This window comes from Puntigrus tetrazona, chromosome 8, assembly GCF_018831695.1.
Source record: "Puntigrus tetrazona isolate hp1 chromosome 8, ASM1883169v1, whole genome shotgun sequence".
Classification (NCBI taxonomy): Eukaryota; Metazoa; Chordata; class Actinopteri; order Cypriniformes; family Cyprinidae; genus Puntigrus; species Puntigrus tetrazona.
In genome coordinates, this window is record NC_056706.1 from 14,951,808 (window position 1) to 14,973,778 (window position 21,971).

The 21,971-nt window shown below is 37.3% G+C and overlaps 2 protein-coding genes across 2 annotated transcripts in view; both read left to right on the plus strand.

Annotated features, from left to right (window-relative positions):
• The window catches only part of oxct1a (3-oxoacid CoA transferase 1a), a 37,254-nt gene extending 31,850 nt beyond the window's left edge, over positions 1–5,404 (plus strand). Inside the window, exons 15-17 of the mRNA XM_043247534.1 lie at positions 609–689; positions 4,568–4,669; positions 4,877–5,404. Coding sequence (XP_043103469.1) covers positions 609–689; positions 4,568–4,669; positions 4,877–4,912 — 219 coding nt within the window. The 3' untranslated portion in view covers positions 4,913–5,404. The remainder of the gene's footprint in view (positions 1–608; positions 690–4,567; positions 4,670–4,876) is intronic.
• A 745-nt stretch (positions 5,405–6,149) lies between these two features.
• plcxd3 (phosphatidylinositol-specific phospholipase C, X domain containing 3) lies at positions 6,150–20,379 on the plus strand. Its single transcript, XM_043245980.1, has 3 exons — positions 6,150–6,500; positions 15,082–15,790; positions 18,871–20,379. The coding sequence occupies exons 1-3, from the start codon at positions 6,398–6,400 to the stop codon at positions 19,025–19,027; spliced, it is 969 nt and encodes a 322-aa protein (XP_043101915.1). The 5' UTR covers positions 6,150–6,397; the 3' UTR covers positions 19,028–20,379.
• The last annotated feature ends 1,592 nt before the right edge of the window (positions 20,380–21,971 follow it).

Consider the following 21,971-nt stretch of genomic DNA (forward strand, 5'->3'; position numbering starts at 1 on the left):
TCTGGTGGGATGAACTCTCTGGACACGAGTAGAATTAACCACCATCAGCTATCTAATTATTATCCCCTGATCCACCAGCACATGGAGTCAGCGGGGCCAGTGTGTCCATTACGGCCGATGATGGACACAGCTAGCTCAGAGTGTTTTCTGGATAACGGGGTTGAGCACCATTCAGCATTTCATTAATTCAGGGTGCCTTTTTTTTAACTCGCAGTTTCTGAATATAGATAAACTGTGCAATTATAATTTAAATTCAAACGTATAATAAGTTGAATTAAAATTGAATGCAGTGCGAATATTGTTATTTTTAATATTATTGAACACCAGAACGCTGTAATGTAATGAATGTTAACTATGAATACTCGTTTATTCATGTTTGTATTCGTATTTATTCATAGTCATGTTTATTTATAATTTACAGAAGTACATTTAATCAAAAATCGTTCTGCATTTAAGGGTATAAACATAAAGTATGTGGTAGGTCTTGATAATTCAGTTTTAAATGAATGAATTTAAATATCGTGTTATTTTCATGTGCTAATGAAACAGTATATTTTAAATTTGAACTATTGTGCATTATACTCTTTGTTGCGTTATATATTTTCTAGGGTAACAAGCACAAGATTCTGGACAAGTGCAATCTGCCTCTGACCGGAAAACAGTGTGTGGACCGTATAATCACAGAAAAGGTGGGTTTTGATTTACAAGAGCCATTGATTTTACCTTTTTAAAACAGGAGTCTACTTTAATCAACAGCCCACGCCGTGTCTAACCAGACTCTGTTGGTAAAGAATAAATGTCATCTATTCAGCAGCTTATCACTTCATCAATATGCCAACTCGGTCTCGGATAAAACTTCAGTCGTCACAGTGAAAAGCTGTGAAAATGGCTTTGCTCTTTTCTCTTAACGCATGTGCAAAGACGCAAGGAGACATGACGAATTGTTATGACACTGCACATGAGCAGTGGAAAATGAAAATCCAATTATTGGACCAACCCTAATCAAATCTCCTGATCAGAGCGACATTGCATATCGACTGTTTTTTTTTTGTTTTTTTTTCAAACCCAGAGCTCCTTAATGTGAACGTTACCTAATAATATTATCAGCGCTGCCACATGGCCTGTGTTCAGAGAGCTGTGTGGTGGAGACTAAGGATTTGCTGTAGTCTCATCAAAGAGCTTTACTAGACGGTTCAGGGGCTCTTGACTGCTGCGGTTGGGTTTTATGGACTGCTGCTGGCACTTGTTGAGCCGACCTCTCATCTCACCGGCGGTGTCGCTGGGCTGTACGACAGCGGTCTTTCTCCGTCCCTTACCTGTTAGTCTTCTGTTTCTTTTTGCACGCTTTGCCAGCGTCTGCTTTTGTAACAATTACACACCGTGGTTTCCAATGAAAGGATTCTGTCAACGTTTGGAAAGGTTAGACCTCTCCAGCTACACCGCCACCACCTTCTGTTCAGCCTGTGTTTGTCATGCTACCCCGCTGTTCAACACAACCCTTGTCTGTCAGCCTAACAAGCTGAGCTTGTAAGAAGAACCTTTCCACTCTTTAACCCTCGTGTCCTCCAAGACCCCAAAGCCATTTTAATAGCTCAACAGACATGTTTCGCATTCAGATATCTCCTTGATACTTGGCTTTTTATCTTTTTAAGAATTTATCATAATGAAGTTAATACATTTTCAACTTTAGAGCATTCTTTTAAGAGCAAAATGTTATATAATTGTTTGGAGCCACCAAGACTGCATTAATTTAAAAACAGTAATCCTGTGAAATATTAATGCATTTCAAAACTGTTTTCCATATGAATATATTCAAAAATATGTTTAGCAATTTATTTATGTGATGGCGAAGTTAAATCTTCAGCATTATTCCTCCAGTCTTCAGGGTCACATGATCCTTCATAAATCGTTCTAATTTGCTGATTTATTGCTAAAGGAAATTTATTTTTACTACTAATGTTGAAAACATGCATTTTTTTTCAAGGATTCTTTGATTAATGGAGTATTTGGAGTAATGGAGAACAACATTCCTGAAACATTATAAATGGCGCATTAATCAATTTAATGTGTCCCGGCTGAATAATAGTATTCATTTATTACAGAATAATGTATAGTTTTCTGTACTGTGATATCATATCCGTTTATGATATGTTTTGTTTATACTACAGTGACTCAAAATACTAGAAATGTTTTAATATATGTATAAATTATCATTAGCTAAAATTGTTAAATGCTGTGAAAGTATTTTTCATTGTTAGTTTGGGCTTTAGGTGATTATAAGTAACTGAAACATAGCTAGTAATGTCTTCCTGCATGTTTTAATTGGTAACATAAGCATATTACTAGTATTTTTGATACACAGCGTATCTAAACATATAGACTGTCACAAAAAAACCAAAAAACATCAAGGTTTAAGTTGCTTTTACGAACCTCTCACAAAAATATGCACAAGAAAGAGCAGATTTTAAGAGCCAGAGAATCCCAACTTAACGTATGTGGTTCATATGTTAGTTCTTGGACTTATTTTTATGATCAGATGCTTTCATTATGCAGTGTTGTCATAGAAATAGCACCAATACAGGGCAAACATCCTTGATTCCTAGAATGCATATGAATCCAAGAATGCCTTTCTGAGCCAATTTGCAACTTGTCATCTCAGCAGCACGCATATCTCCAGCGATGGAAGTTTTTATATAAATATTGCCGGCAAGCTGTGATGTGATTACGCCATCCATCTTGCCGTGTTTGACTGTTCAATTCGCTTTCCCCCTGATTGTTGAAAAAAAAAAAAGAAGAAGAAAATAAACAAGCATGCAGTACAATATCTTTGAGGAGAGGAACATTTTTTTGGACTGTCAGAGTTTACGGCTGGAACTCTGGCAGGTAGATTAATGCTATCGCCTACATTGTTACACATCCAAGCAAATCCTCCAGCAATTAGAGGCTCTCATTCAGGTGGAAGAGATGCAGAGACAGCAGGCCCAAGGCAAGGCGACAGCAAGCGTGCTGCCCGTGGCAGGTTGTGCTCCACAGGTATTGGGTGAAATGACTAGATCTGGGTCACATTGAACATTAAAGGGATAGTTCACTCAAAAATGAAAACCTCATGTTGTTCTAAGCCTGTAAGACCTTCATCTTTGCAACACAAACACAAAGATATTTTTGATGCATTCTGAGAAAGTACTGACCCTCCCATAGACAGCAGGGATCCTAGGGCTCAGAAACATACTGAAACAAAGAGATTCATATGACATCAGTGGTTCAACTGTACTTTTACAAAGCTGCAAAATTACTTTCTGTGCACTCAGAAAACAAAAATACAGACTTCACTCAACAATTTGCCTCCTACGCATCCCCCTCTAGTGCCGTTATGGACACACCGTATGCAACGTGTGCATGCAGATATGTTGTTTACATTCAGATCAAAGCATAAACAATGTAAACAGCTTATCCGTATACAGTATTGCTGACACAGAACAGCATAGTTTAGTTGGGTGACACGGAGGAGACTAATTGTTAAATAAAAGCATTATTTTTGTTTTCTTATGCACCAAAAGTGTTCTTGTGGATTTGTAAAATAACGTTGAACCGCTGATGTCACATGGATTATTTTAATGATCTCCTTGAGCCTTGATCTCCTTGGGTCTCCTTGAAAGGATAGTCCAACCAAAAATGAAAATGATGTCATTAATTTTTTTTACCTTCATTCCAAACCTTTGGAACACAAGTTAAGATATTTTTGATGAATTCTGATGTGCTCTCTGGCCCTCCCATAGACAGCAATGTAATTAACAAGATCAATGTCCAGAAACGTAATTTTACGAAGCTACGAGAATCCTTTTTTTTTTTTTTTGTGCACAAAAAGTAATGTCTTAATTCAAAAATCAATCTCCTTTGCACCACACTAGTGTCATTTTGCATACTATCACGTGTTAATTACATTGTAGTCAGTGAGCTCTCGCAATTCATCAAAAATATCTTAATTTGTTTTCTGAAGATGAAGGAAGGTCTTACGGGTTTGAAAAGACACGAGGGTGAGTAATTAATGGCAGAATTGAAACATTTTTGGTGAACTATACCTTTAACAACCAGGCTGCTGGTTTCATGCAAACATACATGATTTGGTTCAGTAATGGCCTTTAGCATCACAGTGCATGCACTTGACCTCTTGCAGGTCATTGCGAACCAAATCACGTACGTGTCTTGACTAACAAATGCGCTTTTATTTCTCTATGAACAACACTGTATTATTACAATAATAGGATAAAAAGTTATATTAATGATGTGCTCACCTGTTTTGATCTCATTTAATGAACAGTCAAACAAATGCCAAATAATTCCCAATTGTTTGCAGGTTCACATTCCTATTTTTCCAGTGTAGATTTTTTAGATACAATGCTTTCATTTCGCCACATCACAAAGTGCATTTTTCTGTACTTTTTTTCACCACATTGCCTTTCTCTACCCCATCTGACCACATTCTCAAGGTCAGAAGAGTTCACTTACACATGGCTGCACATTTGATGGCACTTCTGTCATGGTCACATTGTTTTCCTTTCTTCTCCAGGCGGTATTCGATGTGGACAAGGACAAAGGTTTAACCCTGATTGAGGTTTGGGAGGGTCTGACACCAGATGACATTAAGAAATGCACAGGAACTGACTTTAAGGTGAAAGACACAATCAATGAATTACAGAAACATGTAATTATATCGAACACAATGCACCCTACCGCATGTACTATATCCCATTGTGACATTTCACAACACATAAAGCCATCTAATACTTGCTTGAATGAAAACGAACAGCGTTAGCCAAAACGCAAGGTCATAATTTTGACTTCAGCTTATTTTCCTGTTGTTGTTTTTTCCTAACAGGTCTGTCCTAACTTGAAGCCAATGCAGCAAATTTAACAGTTTTAGAAAAATTGCTTAAGGCTGTTTGGACAGCTGATGGAAACCGCACACTTGTTAAATCCCCCACGCAAATCCTTTTAGGGCTTCAACTGAAGATTTGTGAGAAAATTTCACTGAAGCATGTTCAAAACAACAAGTATCCGATAAGGTCATCAAAACATCATCATATCTTCATCTGTTTCAATTATTTCCACGAATGTTCAACAGCCTGAATAGTTGTTTTAGCCTCTCAATGCCAATTTATTGAAATACAAATTCAAATGTATGTTACAATGTCAATAGATATTGAATAGAAAATATTGTCAATAGGCTAAATAGGAAATATTGTGTTTATTTTAAAATAAACAGTCTGTCATCATTTCATATTTAAATTTTCCATTTGCTCATCTAATTTAACTTTACAGGTCGGAGGCCTTAAATGTTCAGTCTACAATGTGTACATATTATTTGTACAAAGCAATAAATGTGTCTTTACGACCTTTAAAATCATTGTGTTTTTGTTATTCATTAATATTTATATTCATTAACTTGACCCTGGTCCAAAAAAAAGTCATAATAGTTTTTTATACGTAATGTGAAAGCTGAATAAAAAAGATTTCCATTGATGTGTGGTTTGTAGGACAGTATTTGACTGAAAATCTGGAACCTGAGGGTGAAATATCACCTTTAAAGTTGTCCAAATGATGTCCTTTTTCGCCAAAATCATTAGGATATTATAATTTGACCCATTTAATTGTTGTCTATTGCTACTACTGTAGCTGGTCTACTAGGTTTTGTGGTCCACTGTCACATATTATTTAAGGTACATGACAACATTTTGTTTTGGTGATGTTACTCATAATGTTAAAGACTTACTGTCACTATTTACTTTGTAGCATTTCTTCATGCAGCCTAATGATAGTTAATGGCGACACTGACTAAGATCCCGTTTTAAATGGAAATGCGTACCGTGTTATCAAATTCTTTGAGAATATTCCTGCAAACTTTGTAATTTAAGCCTGTTGTTTTGTCATAGGTGGTGCATCCGTTTACACTTGTTGCGCAACCGTTTGTTCTTCACGCCACTTCACTATTCAGACTTAGGAAAAAACACAGCGACCGTGTTAATATCCAGCGTGAAAGGTTAAATGTGTGTGACGCACGGACCCGGATTTGTCCGCCCTGTTCCTCTGCGCAACAGTAATTGTTCAATAACGTCAAATGAATTAATTAAATCCTCGCGCGCCGAAGTCTATAGTTGCGCCCACATCCAGCGCGCGCATGGGAGGGGAATAATTTAGACATCTTCTATGCAGCGAGCTTCTGTGTATTTGTAAAGACGCTGTTTAAATCCAGAAGGCTGGGGAAATTGTGATGTAGGAGCGGCGCGCGCCGTCTCGGGGGTGTGGTGATGCTCGCGCTGTGAACTCACGCGAGCGCGGGCGCTGAATACTAGAGCACTCAGAGCGAAGCACGGACACCGAGCACCACAGAACCGACGGCATGGCTTCGTCTCAGGGGAAGAGCGAACTCCGTTATGCGGACTGGATGTCAAGTTTACCGGACACCTTGCACAGCATCCCTCTTACCAATCTTGCCATACCGGGTAAGCCTTATTTTGCCCTTTTAATGCGCGTATTAGAGGAATGCCAACTGCACGGCGAGAAGCGGCTGCGGATTATACAGAAACGGTTGTGGTCAGGTTTTTAAACGACTTAGCTGACCGTTTCCAAAAAGTTTTTTAGTATATTATTTTAATAAACTCTTGTTCAAAACGCACATTGCGCTGAGAGGTCAGCCAAACGTAGCCTAGATAATATGGGTTCTGCTTATGACATAAGCTATTGTGTGACTAATAGGTTGTCGACATTAATATTGCTCCAATCTAGCAAGTTCATAATAATGTTAAAACGTGTGACAGAAATTAAATAGGACACTTGTTGCTCGGGGCTCGAAATCCGTCTCTGCGGTGGATTAAGAGACATAATTATTACACGTGTGCCACAGCCTTGACCAGATATAATATTACGACATAACACTGGAGATTATATATGGAACCACAATGTAGTTGAATGAGCAGTAAAAGAAAAGTGTATATATGCCAGAGAAGTGACGAATAATTGTCACTTCTGCCACTTTTTTTTATCCTCACCCAACATCTTAATCACAGGAAATATATATATATATATATATATAAAACAAGGGATAATAAAAAATTACTTTTAAACATTGGTTATTTATTGTTATACGTGGGCTACTTTGAAGAACCTTTAACATTCAAGGAACCTTTCCACCGGAAAGTGTTGTTCACAAATACTCTTAACTGTTCATTATGGATGTTTGATGAATCCAGAATCTTTCTTCTATAGCTTTGCTACGAAAGCTCACTGTAGGAACTTTTTTTAAGAACATAAAATGCCTTATTCAGTGATTATTTTACCCCCACAACACCTTTCTTGCAGTCAGTACTGCCCATAATATGCTCAGGTTGTGCACTTGGTGACTTAGATGGGACATAGATGGAATGTACGTAGTCATTGTAGGAACTGCGATTGTTGACACTTTCCTGAAGTGCAGTGCAATAAAAATACATTGGAAGACATGTTGGAAACAGAGGGTGCAAGACTGTATTTGCATACAGAGTATTTGAGAGTACGTTGATTCTGTCAAGACAAATGCAATTAGTTTTTGAACTCTCATTACTTGTAGGAATAGTTTGCCCCAAAATAAACAATAAAATCTGAAAAATGTAGATGAGTTTTATTCTTCATCTGAATACATTTGGAGAAATCTAGCATTACATGGTCACCAGTGGACCTTCTGCAGTCACAATAATCAACAAGGGTTAGTACATTTTCAACATTTTCCATTTTTGGGTGAACTGCTCCTTTAAAGCCTATAGGGTTAGGGTTAAGCAGGGGGTAGGACAGCTTTTATAAGACAGCAGGGTTCTTTTTAGCCTCAAATGACAATGCCAAATAAATACACATAATTTACTTATCCAGAGTAAAGTATGAACATACACATTTTTATCTGCTGCTTTTAAATAGCTTTTTATGGCCTACATAGTTCAGAATGGATCTGAAAGTAAGAGGTTTTGTGTTTATCGTAGCAGAGTTTGGGTGGTTGAACTGCACCAAAGGCTGGAGCAATCAGCCCGGACAGCTCTGATTAAAACCCCTGATTAACGTCTATGTGGCTGATTTTGACACCGTGCCACAGGGACCAATTAACTGGCCTGCCTCCCCCAAATCATCTTTTTAATCATCAATTATAGATTCTGATTTCTTGATCGTACTCTACAGTAAGTGCTAAGACTTCAGCATACAGTATAAATGCGAACCATATTGCATGATTTTCATGGACTGCTGCAGTGGAGAAGATCGTGCTACTGATACTGGTTTGTGCTGGATTCATCATTCCAGCAGTAGCATTGAAGCGGTAACCTACTTAAGGACAACTTGACCCAGTGCCATCATCACTCTTTTGTAAAACTTGTAAAAAAGTGTTGTCGGCGAGGCTGTGGGTGGGTGATGGAAAGTTGTAGTGTAGCAGCTGTTTATCAAAAAGCTCTAAACGAATTAAGGCTTCGGTAAGAATTCTGGACACGTACCACTCCCACACAGATATCTTGCAAATCTGTGAGCTTTTGAGTCGGTCTTACCGAGTGTGGTTAACATTAGCTCTTAAAAGACAAGCAAAAATGATCCATTAAAATGTAAGCATCCTGCCCAGGGGCTTGTGTATAACTGACAGTGTATGAAAAGTATTTATCCGTCTATCCATCTATCCTTGTATCCATCCGTCTACCCATCCATCCATTCAGTTATTGCAGAAATGCATTTATCATCTGCAACAGTGAAAGCTTTTGTATGGCCATTCATTCATCCATCAATTTTGACCCTGTGTTAGTTAAGTCTGATTTTGCTTAAGCCACTGTTAATCGAGCATATTTTTCAGTTTAGCTGTACACAGATATAATTAGGGAACGCAGTGGTCATTTTAGCTCTTCAAGATCAATTCCAAAAACATAATCATTGATCTTTCGCCTTTGTTTCATGCATATTTCAGTAGTGCTTTATTTCAGCCTGAGGCACTTTTGCTCTCATGCTGTCATATTGTCGGCTGCTGGAGGTTTGCATAATTTTCCAGAAAAATAATATTTTAGGGTTTTTTTTTTCAAAACTTGCATAATGCACTTTGTTTTACTTGTCTGTATTAAAGAAATCATCAAACCAGAATCGACCTATTTACTTAATGTATGTTCCTTGTTTTCTGTGTTATGCTGGTGTTATTCTAGTGCATGTTATTCCCATGGAAATAATAATAATAATAATAATAATAATAATAAACCAAATCAAACAGCTACACAATGAGACAATTTTATATATTAAGCATAGAAAGAATGTAAAATTGGATAAAAAGACAGAGATAGAAGACTGCACTTAATAGCTTTAAGTAGGAACATACTAACTAAAAAGCATTAGCAATTAAATAATTTAATTTATAAACAAAGAAGAACTATAACATTTGATTTAAAGATTGTACTGAAACTTTGTTTGTTGCCAAATGTGAATATATATTTATTATATGCATAGTGTAGCACAGTATATCTATTATTTGGGATGCTTTCTGGAAGTGGGCAGAATTCTTTTGGTGCTTGTCGTGATTTTCTGATTGGTGGAGATTTATGTATAGAATCATGGATAGTGTAGTTTTTCAGGAATTTAACTGTTCAACATGATTATTAAAAAAATATGTTTCGATGGCAACGAAAGCATTCCATTAACAACCTCATAGTTCAAGTCTGTCTTTGCAATTTATCATTAAAATCATATTTCTTCAATAAAGAAACTTCCAGAACCCAACTAATGGACTATAACTCACTTTTGATATGCCTCCTTTCTGATATATAACATTCACTTTTCCCAATCCAATCAATTTTAAGGCAAAACCAAATCTCACTCTACATTTTCACGGAAATACATCATATTAGTACATCTTGAACTTTCTCATTTCTAATACCAATCCCTTCCTATACTATCACTTTAGAAAGCCATCCGTTTCAAACGTCATCGGAGTCAGTATGTGGACATATTATAGGCCCTGATATTTTTAAGCACTGCCACTCAAAAACTGGCTCTGCCACCTCCTGCTGCGTGAAGGTCAGTGTTTGCGCTAAGAGAATCTAGTGTGTCTTTTATTTCCTCTCTCGGAACTCTTTTTATAGTCATTCCAAATTAAGAGGCTCAAGAAATCATTTTCGCCTCTCAAACCTCTCTCTAAGATAAAAAATTTGACTGATCCTCCTGTTGCAGCTCAACATTGTTTTCTTTGCAGCATCAGTATTGGCAGTATTTTGGAGGTTGGCTAGTCATCCTCCACATACACACTTGCAAAAACATGAATCATTCTCCTATTGGCAAACAAGTCCCCGGGGGGGCAGACATAAAGCGTACCATTACTAAACCGAATAGATATTCTATGTTCTGCCCTCATATTGTATGTGTCGGGGGATCTTTTTCACCAGGGGATACATTTATCCCTTTGTTGTGGACATTGAACAGTGTTTATGTACATAATAAACTCCGCTAAGCGTCTTAGAAAAAAGCCTTTTTTTGCAGAGGCGGGCTTTTGTGTGGCTCTTATACTACTGTGCTCTGCTGGATGGCTGGCTTGATGAGGTCATCACCCCGTTACAGTCACCATTGTAACCTGCGCAGGCAGCAGGACCGGGGCAGAGGAACTGTGTCAGTGCTCAGGGTGCTTGTGCTGAAGTGACAAGCCCACAGAATAAGCAGGACACCGCCGCTTTATCAGCCACCTGTGCCTTGAAAGTATGCAGGGTGTTGCAGTTCAGAGACAGACGTGAAACCAGGGCTTATTAGGTTTTGTGGAGGACCATAATTGATATTCATGCTACGGCTCTCATAAGGGAATGTGTCTCTGCCCCTTAATCATATTTAGCATGTAATCAGCTTTTAAATGGCAGCCAGTTACAGACACTGTAAAAACAGAAAAATCTGTGGCTTGTGAACATTTAGCATTTTTTTAATTTATGCCATACAAATGTTTATTTTTTGCAATGTATTAAACATGGGACATTTTGCTGATGTAAAGAAAGAACTTTTAACAAAACATTTATCTTTTGTGACATTGCAAATAAACGTAAAATAAAAATATCATCAATTAAAAAGTACAAATCCGTCAGCAATGCTTTGCATCATATGGCATCATTATTTTTGTAAAATTGTTTGTTGAAAACAAATGGATTTATCTTTGTAAAATTGTATTTATGATTAATGCATTTATGAATATATTGTAATTATTATATATATATTATTACATAATATATTGCTAAATAAAAATGTAGAAAACATTTTTTAGTTGCATGAACAGCAAAGATGTTTGCAGGGCCTGGCAGGAGTTATCTTGACCTATTTTTCATACATGGTAGCGTATATAATCCCACCTATTCACTAATGAAGAATAAGTGGGATTACTCCACTAACCAGAGCTTTTTGTTGATGAGTATTACTGAGGCCTCGTCATCTAACTGCAGTAGTGTGTTAGAAGCGATCTTTCCCCAGTCTAGACATCTGACCTTGAGACATCAGGAGAGTGCCATTTGAAACTCATCTGCTATGCCAAGTCTTTCTCCTCTCCATGAATGCCATCCATTGCCAGTCATTGGCTAAACACTTGGACTGATTGTACACGCTCGGTTGAAGACCACAAAAATCATCCAACTCGAGGCACATCTTTGTAGCAGATAATCGTTCTCTGAAAATTATTTTAATTACCCATTTTACTCTTCTCCTATCACTCATTTCTCTTCATAGTAGAGCATTGCATTGCTTTGATGTCAAAAATGCCTACCCAAACTGTTTCCTGCGGCGAAGTGTAGGAATAATTTATTTATTTCCTGACAGATCACACACACACACACACACTCAGCCGCATACACACATACAAAATGATTTCAATTACTTAAAGTTGCACTAGAGGCATGAAAAATCGTAATGGATTCAAACCTCGAAGGCGCCGTTTGCTCTTGTCTGATTCATCTTTAAATCTGTCCATCCATCCAATTGTTCATCCATTAATCCTACACTTTAGACCCAAAAGAGAGGATTTTTAGCCTGCCATGTCTCAATAAACAAGATAAATGGAGAAGATTAAGTGACCAGACATGAAATTGCACAGCCACCACGGGAAAAAGAGTCACTTTTTCTTGTAATGATTACTTTTTTTCCTGCTGAACTGAGAGGCTGTCCCCTGTGGTTGACAGTGACATGTCAATCTTTTGTGATAAGTAGTTACATCATTGCACAGCAACCTAAGGGTTGAACCCTTGAACAGAATCTGCTCTATGTGTTGCTGTTTCTGGTTTGTTTTTTATGTATGACCAGCATGTCTCTGAGCTTCATTATGTGATGTTGGACAGGTAGCCAGGGAGATTTTGAATGATCATATCGTAAAATAATTCATGCTAGCCCTTTATTTACCATATCCACATAAACAAAAACACATTAAATCAGAAGATAAAAAAACTGCAGCACTTTCTCATCTTTGTGAACAGGTGCATATAAGTGAATATGTGTGTGTGTATTCGTGTTATAATTAGCTTTTTATTTATTTTACTCTAGACAGGTCTTTTGACTTCTTTGCACAACCTAATTTATTGTTTTAATAATCATCTCTGGATTGCATGTTTCAAAAACAAAAATGAGTCTTTAATCCATTATAAATGTGCCTCCTCCCAGAGGTTCAGAGGTGAAACACAAGCCCAGTAAGTCGCTTTCATTTTGTTAAATGGTTCATTTTCCCAGAAATAATTTTCCTCAAACCTTCCTAATATCAGCTCAGAGCGTCTCAAAGCAAGGATCTCATAACAAGAAGATAGTCCTTTGCATTTGGCTGATGAGCTATTAGAACGCCATATAAATGCACTGGGTCTTAATGGAGCTAGTTGTTCAGCCCTGTTGAATTTCACAGGGTTTTCTTCTGTTAAACATAATACACATTTAGTGTGAGCTCACTTTTCTTTGTCTTTAAGTTTTAAAGGTGCACAACACCTCAAGGAGAAAAGACAAGTTGCTATCAATTAGTAGTTGTTGTGGGTTTTTTTTTTTGGTTTGTTAAATTTTATAATAGAGAATGAGAATACTTGAGAAAATGCATTTAAATAGTACTGTATAGTTCTGTTTTTAGAAAAAAATGATTGATGTTCGCATCTTATCTCCTGTCACAGTCTCTGATTTAATGAGACGTGCATGGAAATTGTGTTAGTGGAGACTTGCCTCCGTTTCCACGTACCAGAAGGCATTACCTATGTTAAGGAGGGAAATGAGACATATACTGTTACTCATTAATCTGAATTTGACACAGGAGGTAACAGCAACAAAATCTGTATATTTCCAGGCTGATCTGTTTAATGAACATTCATTAGATATATGACACACGTTATTGTCATAATAGAGACAGATTGCCATTGAACTGGGAGAACTGTACCAAATCTCTGAGGGGTGCAGTTTTTTCTTTCTACTTTCTTCCTCACTTTCTCTCTTTTTCTTGGCGTGTTAAAAGCAGCATCTAATGCTTCCATCATTTAGACTGGTTTTGTTGTTGTGGTGATTGCTGAGATGTCTTTGGCGAGCACACAGCTGTTTGCCTAATGGCCCTTTCCCATGGTGCATGTTGATGCTGCCTTCTGATGCAGAGTTGCATTGTTTATTCATCAAAAATAATTTTCGGAGAGTCTCTCTCACATGCACAGGTTATAGACTGCTTAATGCTTTCATTTAATTACATTAGCAATGCATCTATTTAAATAGTTGTTTTGATTTTTGGAGATCAAACATAGCACCTGGCTTTGCTCTGTATTTACATTGAAAGCGTGCTTGTGAACTCCACGTTATTATCCTGTAGGCCCTGGCAACGCTTTTCCCCCCGCTGCAGTCTGGATGCAAGTGTTGGCTATTGCATTACTCCATTATTCCATTTAACTGTTACAACTGCCATTATATGTATTCGTAGGTTCCTGTTGTACAAAAGTACTGGAGATTGTCATGCAGTATTTCAGTCTTTTTCAAAAGGAAGTCACCTTAAAATCATTGTTCCCATCATTTCTAGAGCAGATGGCCATGTCCTAAATGGCACATTTGATGTGCACTCGTAGTCTTGTGCATGTCTGTGAAGTCCACAAGACCTTAAAGTGGTGAGTGTGATTTCACCAAGTACAAGACGTTCCTGGATCAACATTCCAATCAACCAATCAGATCTGAGGGATCATTTTTCTGGAAATATCATTTTTAGGCTCATGATCAGGGTTAGGTGCTTCTACACCCTTGTTAATCAGCTATCATTTCAAACTTATTTTAGGAATACATTTTTGGGTAGGGTTAGGGATTGGGATAAGTCTATATTTTTGGACAGAGTCATGTCTTACTTGGCAGAATCACTTAAAGTAGGAATATTCAGTAACTCAATATTCTGTCTATGAAAAGCTGATCTCTACAATTTGTATGCTATATATGATTTTTTTACTATATTAAACATCAATATTTATCATATATATAACATCAGTTTTATTTTTTAATGTGACTTTTGTGATTTTTTAGAATATAAAAAGTTTGTTTTATGGTCAAAGTCAGAAAATAAAGTACAACCAGTAATGTTGTAAAATCTTTTTACAACATATTACAGATAAATGAAATGTTCTATTTTACTATGTTTATAAAATGTAAATTAATCCTGTGACACAAAACTGCATGCTCCAGTGTCACACGATTCTTCAGAAATCATTTGAATATGTTGCCTGGAAATTTCAGAAGAGCAGCATTTATTAGAAATATGATCATTTGTAACAATTTTAACGTCTTCACTGTCACCTTTCATTTAATGCAGCCTTGCTGAATAAAAGTATTCATTTCTCTCAGCGTTTGAATGGTAATGCAGGTATACTGTATATTATATTTTTTATGTTGTGTTTCTTCTAAAGCATGGTGAATGTTTCCTTTATCATTTCACAAGTACTGGTTATTTTAGTTTTATACATGAGATGACACATTCCCTTTGGAATCTTTTATATGAACCAGATAATTGCATTTGTTCGCTCAGCTATCATCTTCATTTTTATGTTCTCACTTAATGAATATCACTAACTCGAAAATCTTCTCATCCAGGTTCCCACGACTCCTTTAGTTTCTACATTGACGAAGCCTCACCGGTTGGGCCGGAGCAGCCAGAGACCGTGCAGAACTTTGTCTCTGTGTTTGGCACAGTGGCCAAGAAGCTGATGAGGAAGTGGTTGGCGACACAGACCATGAACTTCACCAGCCAGCTGGAGGCCGGCATCCGATTCTTTGACCTCCGCATCTCCACCAAACCCAGAGACCCCGACAACGAGCTCTACTTTGCACACGGCCTGTTCAGCGCCACCGTACGCGAAGGCCTGGAGCAGATCAGCACCTTCCTGGCCTCCCATGCTCGCGAGGTCGTGTTCCTGGACTTCAACCACTTCTACGGTGTGCAGAACCTCCATCACGAGAAGCTGGTCCAGATGCTGCGCACCATCTTCGGGGACCGACTCTGTCCGGTAGTGTTTGCTCAAGAGGTAAGCCTGAAGTACCTCTGGGAGAAAGAGTATCAGGTGCTGGTCTTCTATCACAATCCCATGGCTCTGGAGGTTCCTTTCCTGTGGCCTGGTCAGATGATGCCCGCTCCTTGGGCCAATACCACAGATCCAGAGAAGCTCATTCAGTTCCTACAAGCCTCAGTAAAGGATCGGAGACGTAAGGGCACCTTTTTTGTGTCCCAAGTGGTTCTCACTCCCAAAGCAAGCACCGTCATGAAGGGGGTCACCAGCGGTCTGAGGGAGACCATCACAGAGAGGTAGGTCATTGTACAAAATGCGTTCTGTGAAATGCGCGGCATTAAAGAACATGTTGACTCATTAGATCTCACTCTCTGTTATCTTCAAATCAGCGCCAGGCAGATTTTTTACAGTCCCAATTTAATCTCATTATAGTTATTAGCCGTTGCTCAGAGTCTCTTGGGCTTCACTGATCAGGGTTTGTCAGGCTCAGTTTGAAACATGAAACTCTTGGCAGGAAGCAGATTTCGAAATGGCTCTGGACGACAGAACAGCATATTCAATGCATTAATTCCAAGTGCACCAATATTCTGCTCATTCAGATGACTGAGAGGGGGTCTTTCCGCTTCCCGCATGGAATACATTGGCATCTGCGGCTGTCAAAGGATGATCTTCTGTTATTTTTTTCACGGCTGTCAGCAGGCATGATATATAGTGTGCCACTGGGCAAGCAGCTAAGCACAGCCATAACAGCTAGGCATTGGAATTGTAGAGAAATTTAATAATTAGATTCCTCCCAGCGATTCTGGCTTCGTAAAAGAATGATTCTGTGGAAGAAATATTTTTTCTAGATGATTGGATAATAAATATTTGTATAACAATTCCTTCGAAAGAAGTTTTTACCCAGACATTTAAATGACTCTTCATAGTCCTATCATAAAAGCAGTGCATAAAATTGGTGTTAAATTTGCAATGCTAAATACTGAAAAAAACTGCTTTAGAATTTCTAATGCATGTTTATTTCTTAAAATACAACCCACACATAAAACGCACAGTAATGCTTTGTTTAACTACACTTCATATGAACAACCAGTCAGTGAAGTCTCACAATACATAAATATAATTACAGTTTATAACACAGTTTAATTCACTGAAAAGCTCTTTTGTTTGGGAATCATTTTGACTACATTAGCAAATATGGAATGATTCATTAAAAGAACCAGCTAAAAAGTGTTTATTTAGTAATAACACTCCACCTGTCACACATTATGTTTTCCACTGTTCACTATTGTTCAAGAGAGCGGCATCAGTACGATCTCTTAATGTTTTTAAAAGAAGTCTCTTATGCTCATCAAAGCTGCATTTATTATTGCGAAAAATACAGAAATACTATACTATATACTAAAATGTATTTAAAGTCCATTAATATCATGCTAAGCGTACTAAAAATACATTTACATAATAGAATTTTTTTATAACGTTATACTTGAATTTACTGTGTCCTTGCTGAATTACAAGTATCAACTTCTGACCCCGATCTATTGAATAGTAGCAAAGATTCAGTAGCGGCACTGCTGGCACAATTTGCGCGATTCTGTTAACAGAACTAAGCATCATTTTGTCAAGATATTTATAAGAGTGGAACCATATCTGATCTGTAATCACACCTTACAATACCACCTTCATGCGATCCACATACGTAGCTGATTCCCCCTGGGTATTTGGCGAGGAGCAGCACATTATTTCTGCTTAGTGTAACTGGAACATTAGCTAAAGGGCAGAGCTGACACCAGCGTTAGTCACCCTGGTTACTGGAAGACTCATTCAGAAGTCTCATCTCAGCATGTAGCAACATCTCAAGCATTCTAAGGAAAGTGCACACTTTGGCCATGTATGTTGAAGTGGATTTTATCCAGGCTAAAGCCATTGTGATAGTTTGGTCGAACTTGTTGTTATTTTTTGCATCGACTGGGCTGATGGCAAATTAATTATAGATGAGGGGAGAGGTGGGGCACAGAGAGTAAAATGATACGGCCTCTGCCAGCACACTGCAATCTGACAAGCATGGCGTCTTATTAGCTGATAAAGCCTTCTAGCCCTTGCATCATCTGGGAGTGAGCAGCAGAGCATGAGATAACTCCTGAGTCATAGTCCTGTCAGGAATGAGTCTGTGTCTGCCGACGTGACCCCACTTCAGGTGCATCACCACCTGCAGACCATTTATAGACAGACCCAGCAAACAATGCGTATTAGATTTGTTCCAAAACCTCACATAATTAAATAATGCTTCTTACTTCTTTTTTACTTTGCTTTCGTAAATAATAGTGGTGTAAAAATCATAATTTTTGGATTCGTCATAAACTTTTATCTCTAAAAATGGAGATAGTTTGAACTTTTTGGCATAATTTTGACTTTGTATGACTTTGTATGACTTTTTTTGTTTGTCCTGTGTGACAAATTCAAATTAAGACAAAACAATACATTAAAATATAAACTTATATAAAAAAGTTGAATCTATGAGACAACAATTCTAACATCATAATTATGACAAATGAGTTTAATTTTAAATTGATAAAATTAAACGATTAAATGATTTTAATTTAATTAAATTTAATTGTGTATTAAGTTTGACTTTTTATGTCATAGTTTCAACTTAGTGTCTCATAATTATTAATTATTTCAGACCCTGGACCACAAAACCAGGTAAAATTGTTTTGAAATTGAGATTTATACATCATCTGAAGGATAAAGAAACGCTTTTCATTGAATATACGTATAATTTGATACGATAGAACAATATTTGACCATGATGCAATTTTAAGCTATTTTAATATCTAGAAAAGAGTTGTGAATTCTGGTCCTGGAGAGCTGCAGTCCTGCAGAGTTCAGCTCCAACCCTAATTAAAACACACCTGCATGTAGCTTCCTTTTATCCCTTCAGACCTTGATTAGCTTGTTCAGGTGTATTTAATTAGGGTTGAAGCAAGATCGAGAATCTGAGGGTACAAAAAAATCGAACTTCGCCATAAAAATAGTTCAAATGAAGTCCTTAGCCATGCATATTGCTAATCAAAAATAATTTACAATAAAATAATTCACATGTTAGTTTTTTTAAATAACTACTGAAATAAATTTAATCTAATTTTATACTTTGCATGAGGAGCACTCTTTATATTACATAATAGTGTTGCAGCTTACATGCCACGGTGTTGTCTTTATATATTAAATTTCAATCAGGATGCCGCCTTAAAAGGCAGCTGCCCATGCAGGCATCAGACAGCAATGCAACTCCCTATATTTTGAAACTGAGCTATTTTGTTTTCTGTTTGGGAACAAATCCCTTTAGATTGAAACGCTGTGTATATATGTGTTTTCTCAGGGCTCTTCCTGGCATGATGCAGTGGATCCGCTCACAGCGACCTGGGGAAAGTGGAGTAAACATCATCACGGCCGATTTTGTGGAGCTGGGGGAATTTATCAGCGCTGTTATCACCCTCAACTACTACCTGGATGATGAGGAAGAGAACGCCACCTGAACCTCCACATTTCCCACACCGCTTGTGGTATCAATTACTTGCTCCCTCTCTCTTTGCCATATTTTTATGTTTAATTGATTTTTATTTATTTTTTGAATCATTGGAGGCTGTGTTCGTTTGCCATTTTTAGGGCTAATGGAAACCATGAGAATGATAGTAGAGACCAGATACGGTCAGGTGAAAAATGTCAGGTTTTGTCTGAGGACGAACAGGGGCAGATGCTGATTTCATTTATTTCTGGGCAAAAAAAGGTGTCTGGCCTTTTCCCATGTTTCTCTGCTTCCGATCCGTTTGGACTACTAGTTACCGATCCACATGCTCGAAACCTTGGTAAGTTCTGCCCAAATTCTGCTTCTGATCAAAGTAACAGTAACATTAACTCATTTCATGGGAATAAATATCGTTTGTACAGTGAATGTGATGCTGAATCTATAGTAGGTTTATTTCTAGTGGTCATAGTAACTTGTATGATTGTCGAGTTGTAAATACTTGTAAACCTGTTGAATTGTAACTTTGCTCACTTTTTGTCATGCCCGAACATACGTCAAGAGTTGATTTTTCCTTTGGGGCCTCGGTCTGGTCTTACGATGTTGAAGACGTGAACTATTCGATGTTTGTATTCACAACCAAAAATCGCAATTGTATGTAACAGCATTTTTGCCTTTCTGCCGTTATCGACACTAATAAGTGAGGCTTTGTATCTACATTTTTGTAGTCGTCCTTTAGTTTATCCAACAGATTCTTTTATATATCCGTGAACAACATAAGTATTCTTTGCATTTGCACTGCTGTGACTGTGGACTGTTAAAGAGTGGCCACTGAAGTTACAGGAAAAAACTAAACCCATACAATCATTTAACAACGCACAGTTTGCATTCAGTTGTAAACATGCAAACATAAACAAACTCGCAAGAGACGCACTTAATGGGTGCGAACAGGCTTATTATAACACTATTTTCTAATTAGCGAGACTAATTGGGTAAATAGCCATGCTTGTGTTTTAAGCACACAGAAGTAATTGAATTTGTTCAGTATATGACATTATGAAACAGTGTCCCACACCACTGCCTTCTCTCTTTTACGGTCAGGTGGCACTGGAAAACGAGCTAGAACGTTTGCAGCATTGTCAGTATATTAAAGTGTTTAAATCATTTTTATTAATGTGACAATCCCATGGCCAAACTGGAGCATGGACTTGTGTGAATGCATTAATCATGCCTTTGTACAGTACAAAATTGCATGTAGTTGTCTAGGTCGATAAATTGTATGTAAACTTTCTATGGGTATATGTCCTAATCGAACATTTCTGACAAATCTGGTGTACAATAAATGTAAATACTGCATATATACCACATAGCGTGTGTTTATTCTTTTTATACAAAGATGCATTAAAATGCTGTTTATATATTCAGTTATATATAAACAGAATACAGCGTTTCTACAACACTCAGGAAATTGCATAAAATATGAAATCTCTCAAATTCAGTTAATTAAAGGTAAATTTAGTTCAGGTTATGTCATGTGGTGTGACTCCTCAACTGCATCATACTTATGATTTAAACGTTCAAATTTTGAATATATATTTGTATGATCTCATGCATCATGCTTATGCTCAACTAAAGGCCTGTTCACAATAAATAATTAGAACATTACTGATAACTTTAAAGCAGCCAATCAGAGGCCACCTCACTTTAAAGAGCATTTAAAGCGGCAGAGGACGTAATTGCAGCACATGCTCAGAATAAACAGAATATCATCATCCATTGGTGTGAACGCTAATATTGTATAGTTTTTTTTTGTGTGAACCAGCCATAAAAGAAAAGTCCACCAAAAATGCTGTCATCATTTATTCGCTCTCAACTCTGTTGAGCAAAAAATATTTTAAAGAATAGAAAGAAGCCAAATAGTGGGACTTCTAGTATGGAAAAATACTATAGTATAGTGTTCAGCAGTTTGTTTATTTTTATCTCTTTTAAGTGTTTAGAGGTGGACACCAAATTTCTAAAAGTCTTAATGTAACTCAAATCATAAAAACGCCACCAATCTTCCATAAAAGTGCTGCTTTCATGAGATCGGGTTGTAATGTAATCTAAACAAATTGTATGTACAATCATAACTGATGATGTTCGTTAAACACAGTTTAATTGCATGTTCTGAAATTCTTGCTCTAGGTCTTCTCTGATATCTTCCACCAAATGAGCCATGAATGTTTAAATCTATTGAAATGCAGATGAGAAGCTAATTTTAATAAATAACTATAGGAAAAAAAAAAAACATTAGCAGTGATGTGCAGTTTGCCAATTCTCTCTCTCTGCGATGCCGAGAGCAGAGTCCACGGCCTCATTACATGCTTTCTCAATTACAGCTATTCATTGCTGGCAGAGGTCCGCTCAGCTTGTTTTGACAATGACACTATGCAGCTGTGAAAAACCTCTCTTTCACTTATTCGGAGCACTGTGTGCTCTCTTTTCTGATCGTGAGCTCATTAGCAGAAGCTGTCAGTCTGCTGATTGTATTTTTCAAAACTGCAACGAAGAAGTGTTGCTGTAACTGTGATTCTCTAAATTAGTGCACAGCAAATAAACAATCTCTGCTCTTCGACGGTATGTGACTGACCTTTTGAAAATCACACGGAGACATTTTGAGACGATATGCAGTGTGTGAGCGATTTTAGACAGATTGCTAACTTCTGCCATTGGCTAAACTTCAACTTCAACTACATAATCTTTATCAAAACCATCCTAATGTTAGTCAAATGATTCAAAATGACACGCATGCAAAAAGCCTTTATGTTTGGCTAGTTTTCTAAGGGATGATCTCCTGATTATCTTTATTGTTTAGCTAATTAGCTTTAGCCTTTAGCTGTGACATAAGACCGAGTGATATATGTCAGGCTATAGGGACATTTATTGTATCTATTCTGAGACAAAATCACTTAAAGCAG

Coding starts and splice junctions, on each gene's coding strand:
- plcxd3 (XM_043245980.1), top strand. CDS start 6,398: ATGGCTTCGTCTCAGGGGAAGAGCGAACTCCGTTATGCGGACTGGATG. Junction 6,501..15,081: donor TACCAATCTTGCCATACCGG/GTAAGCCTTATT, acceptor CTTCTCATCCAG/GTTCCCACGACTCCTTTAGT. Junction 15,791..18,870: donor AGGGAGACCATCACAGAGAG/GTAGGTCATTGT, acceptor GTGTTTTCTCAG/GGCTCTTCCTGGCATGATGC.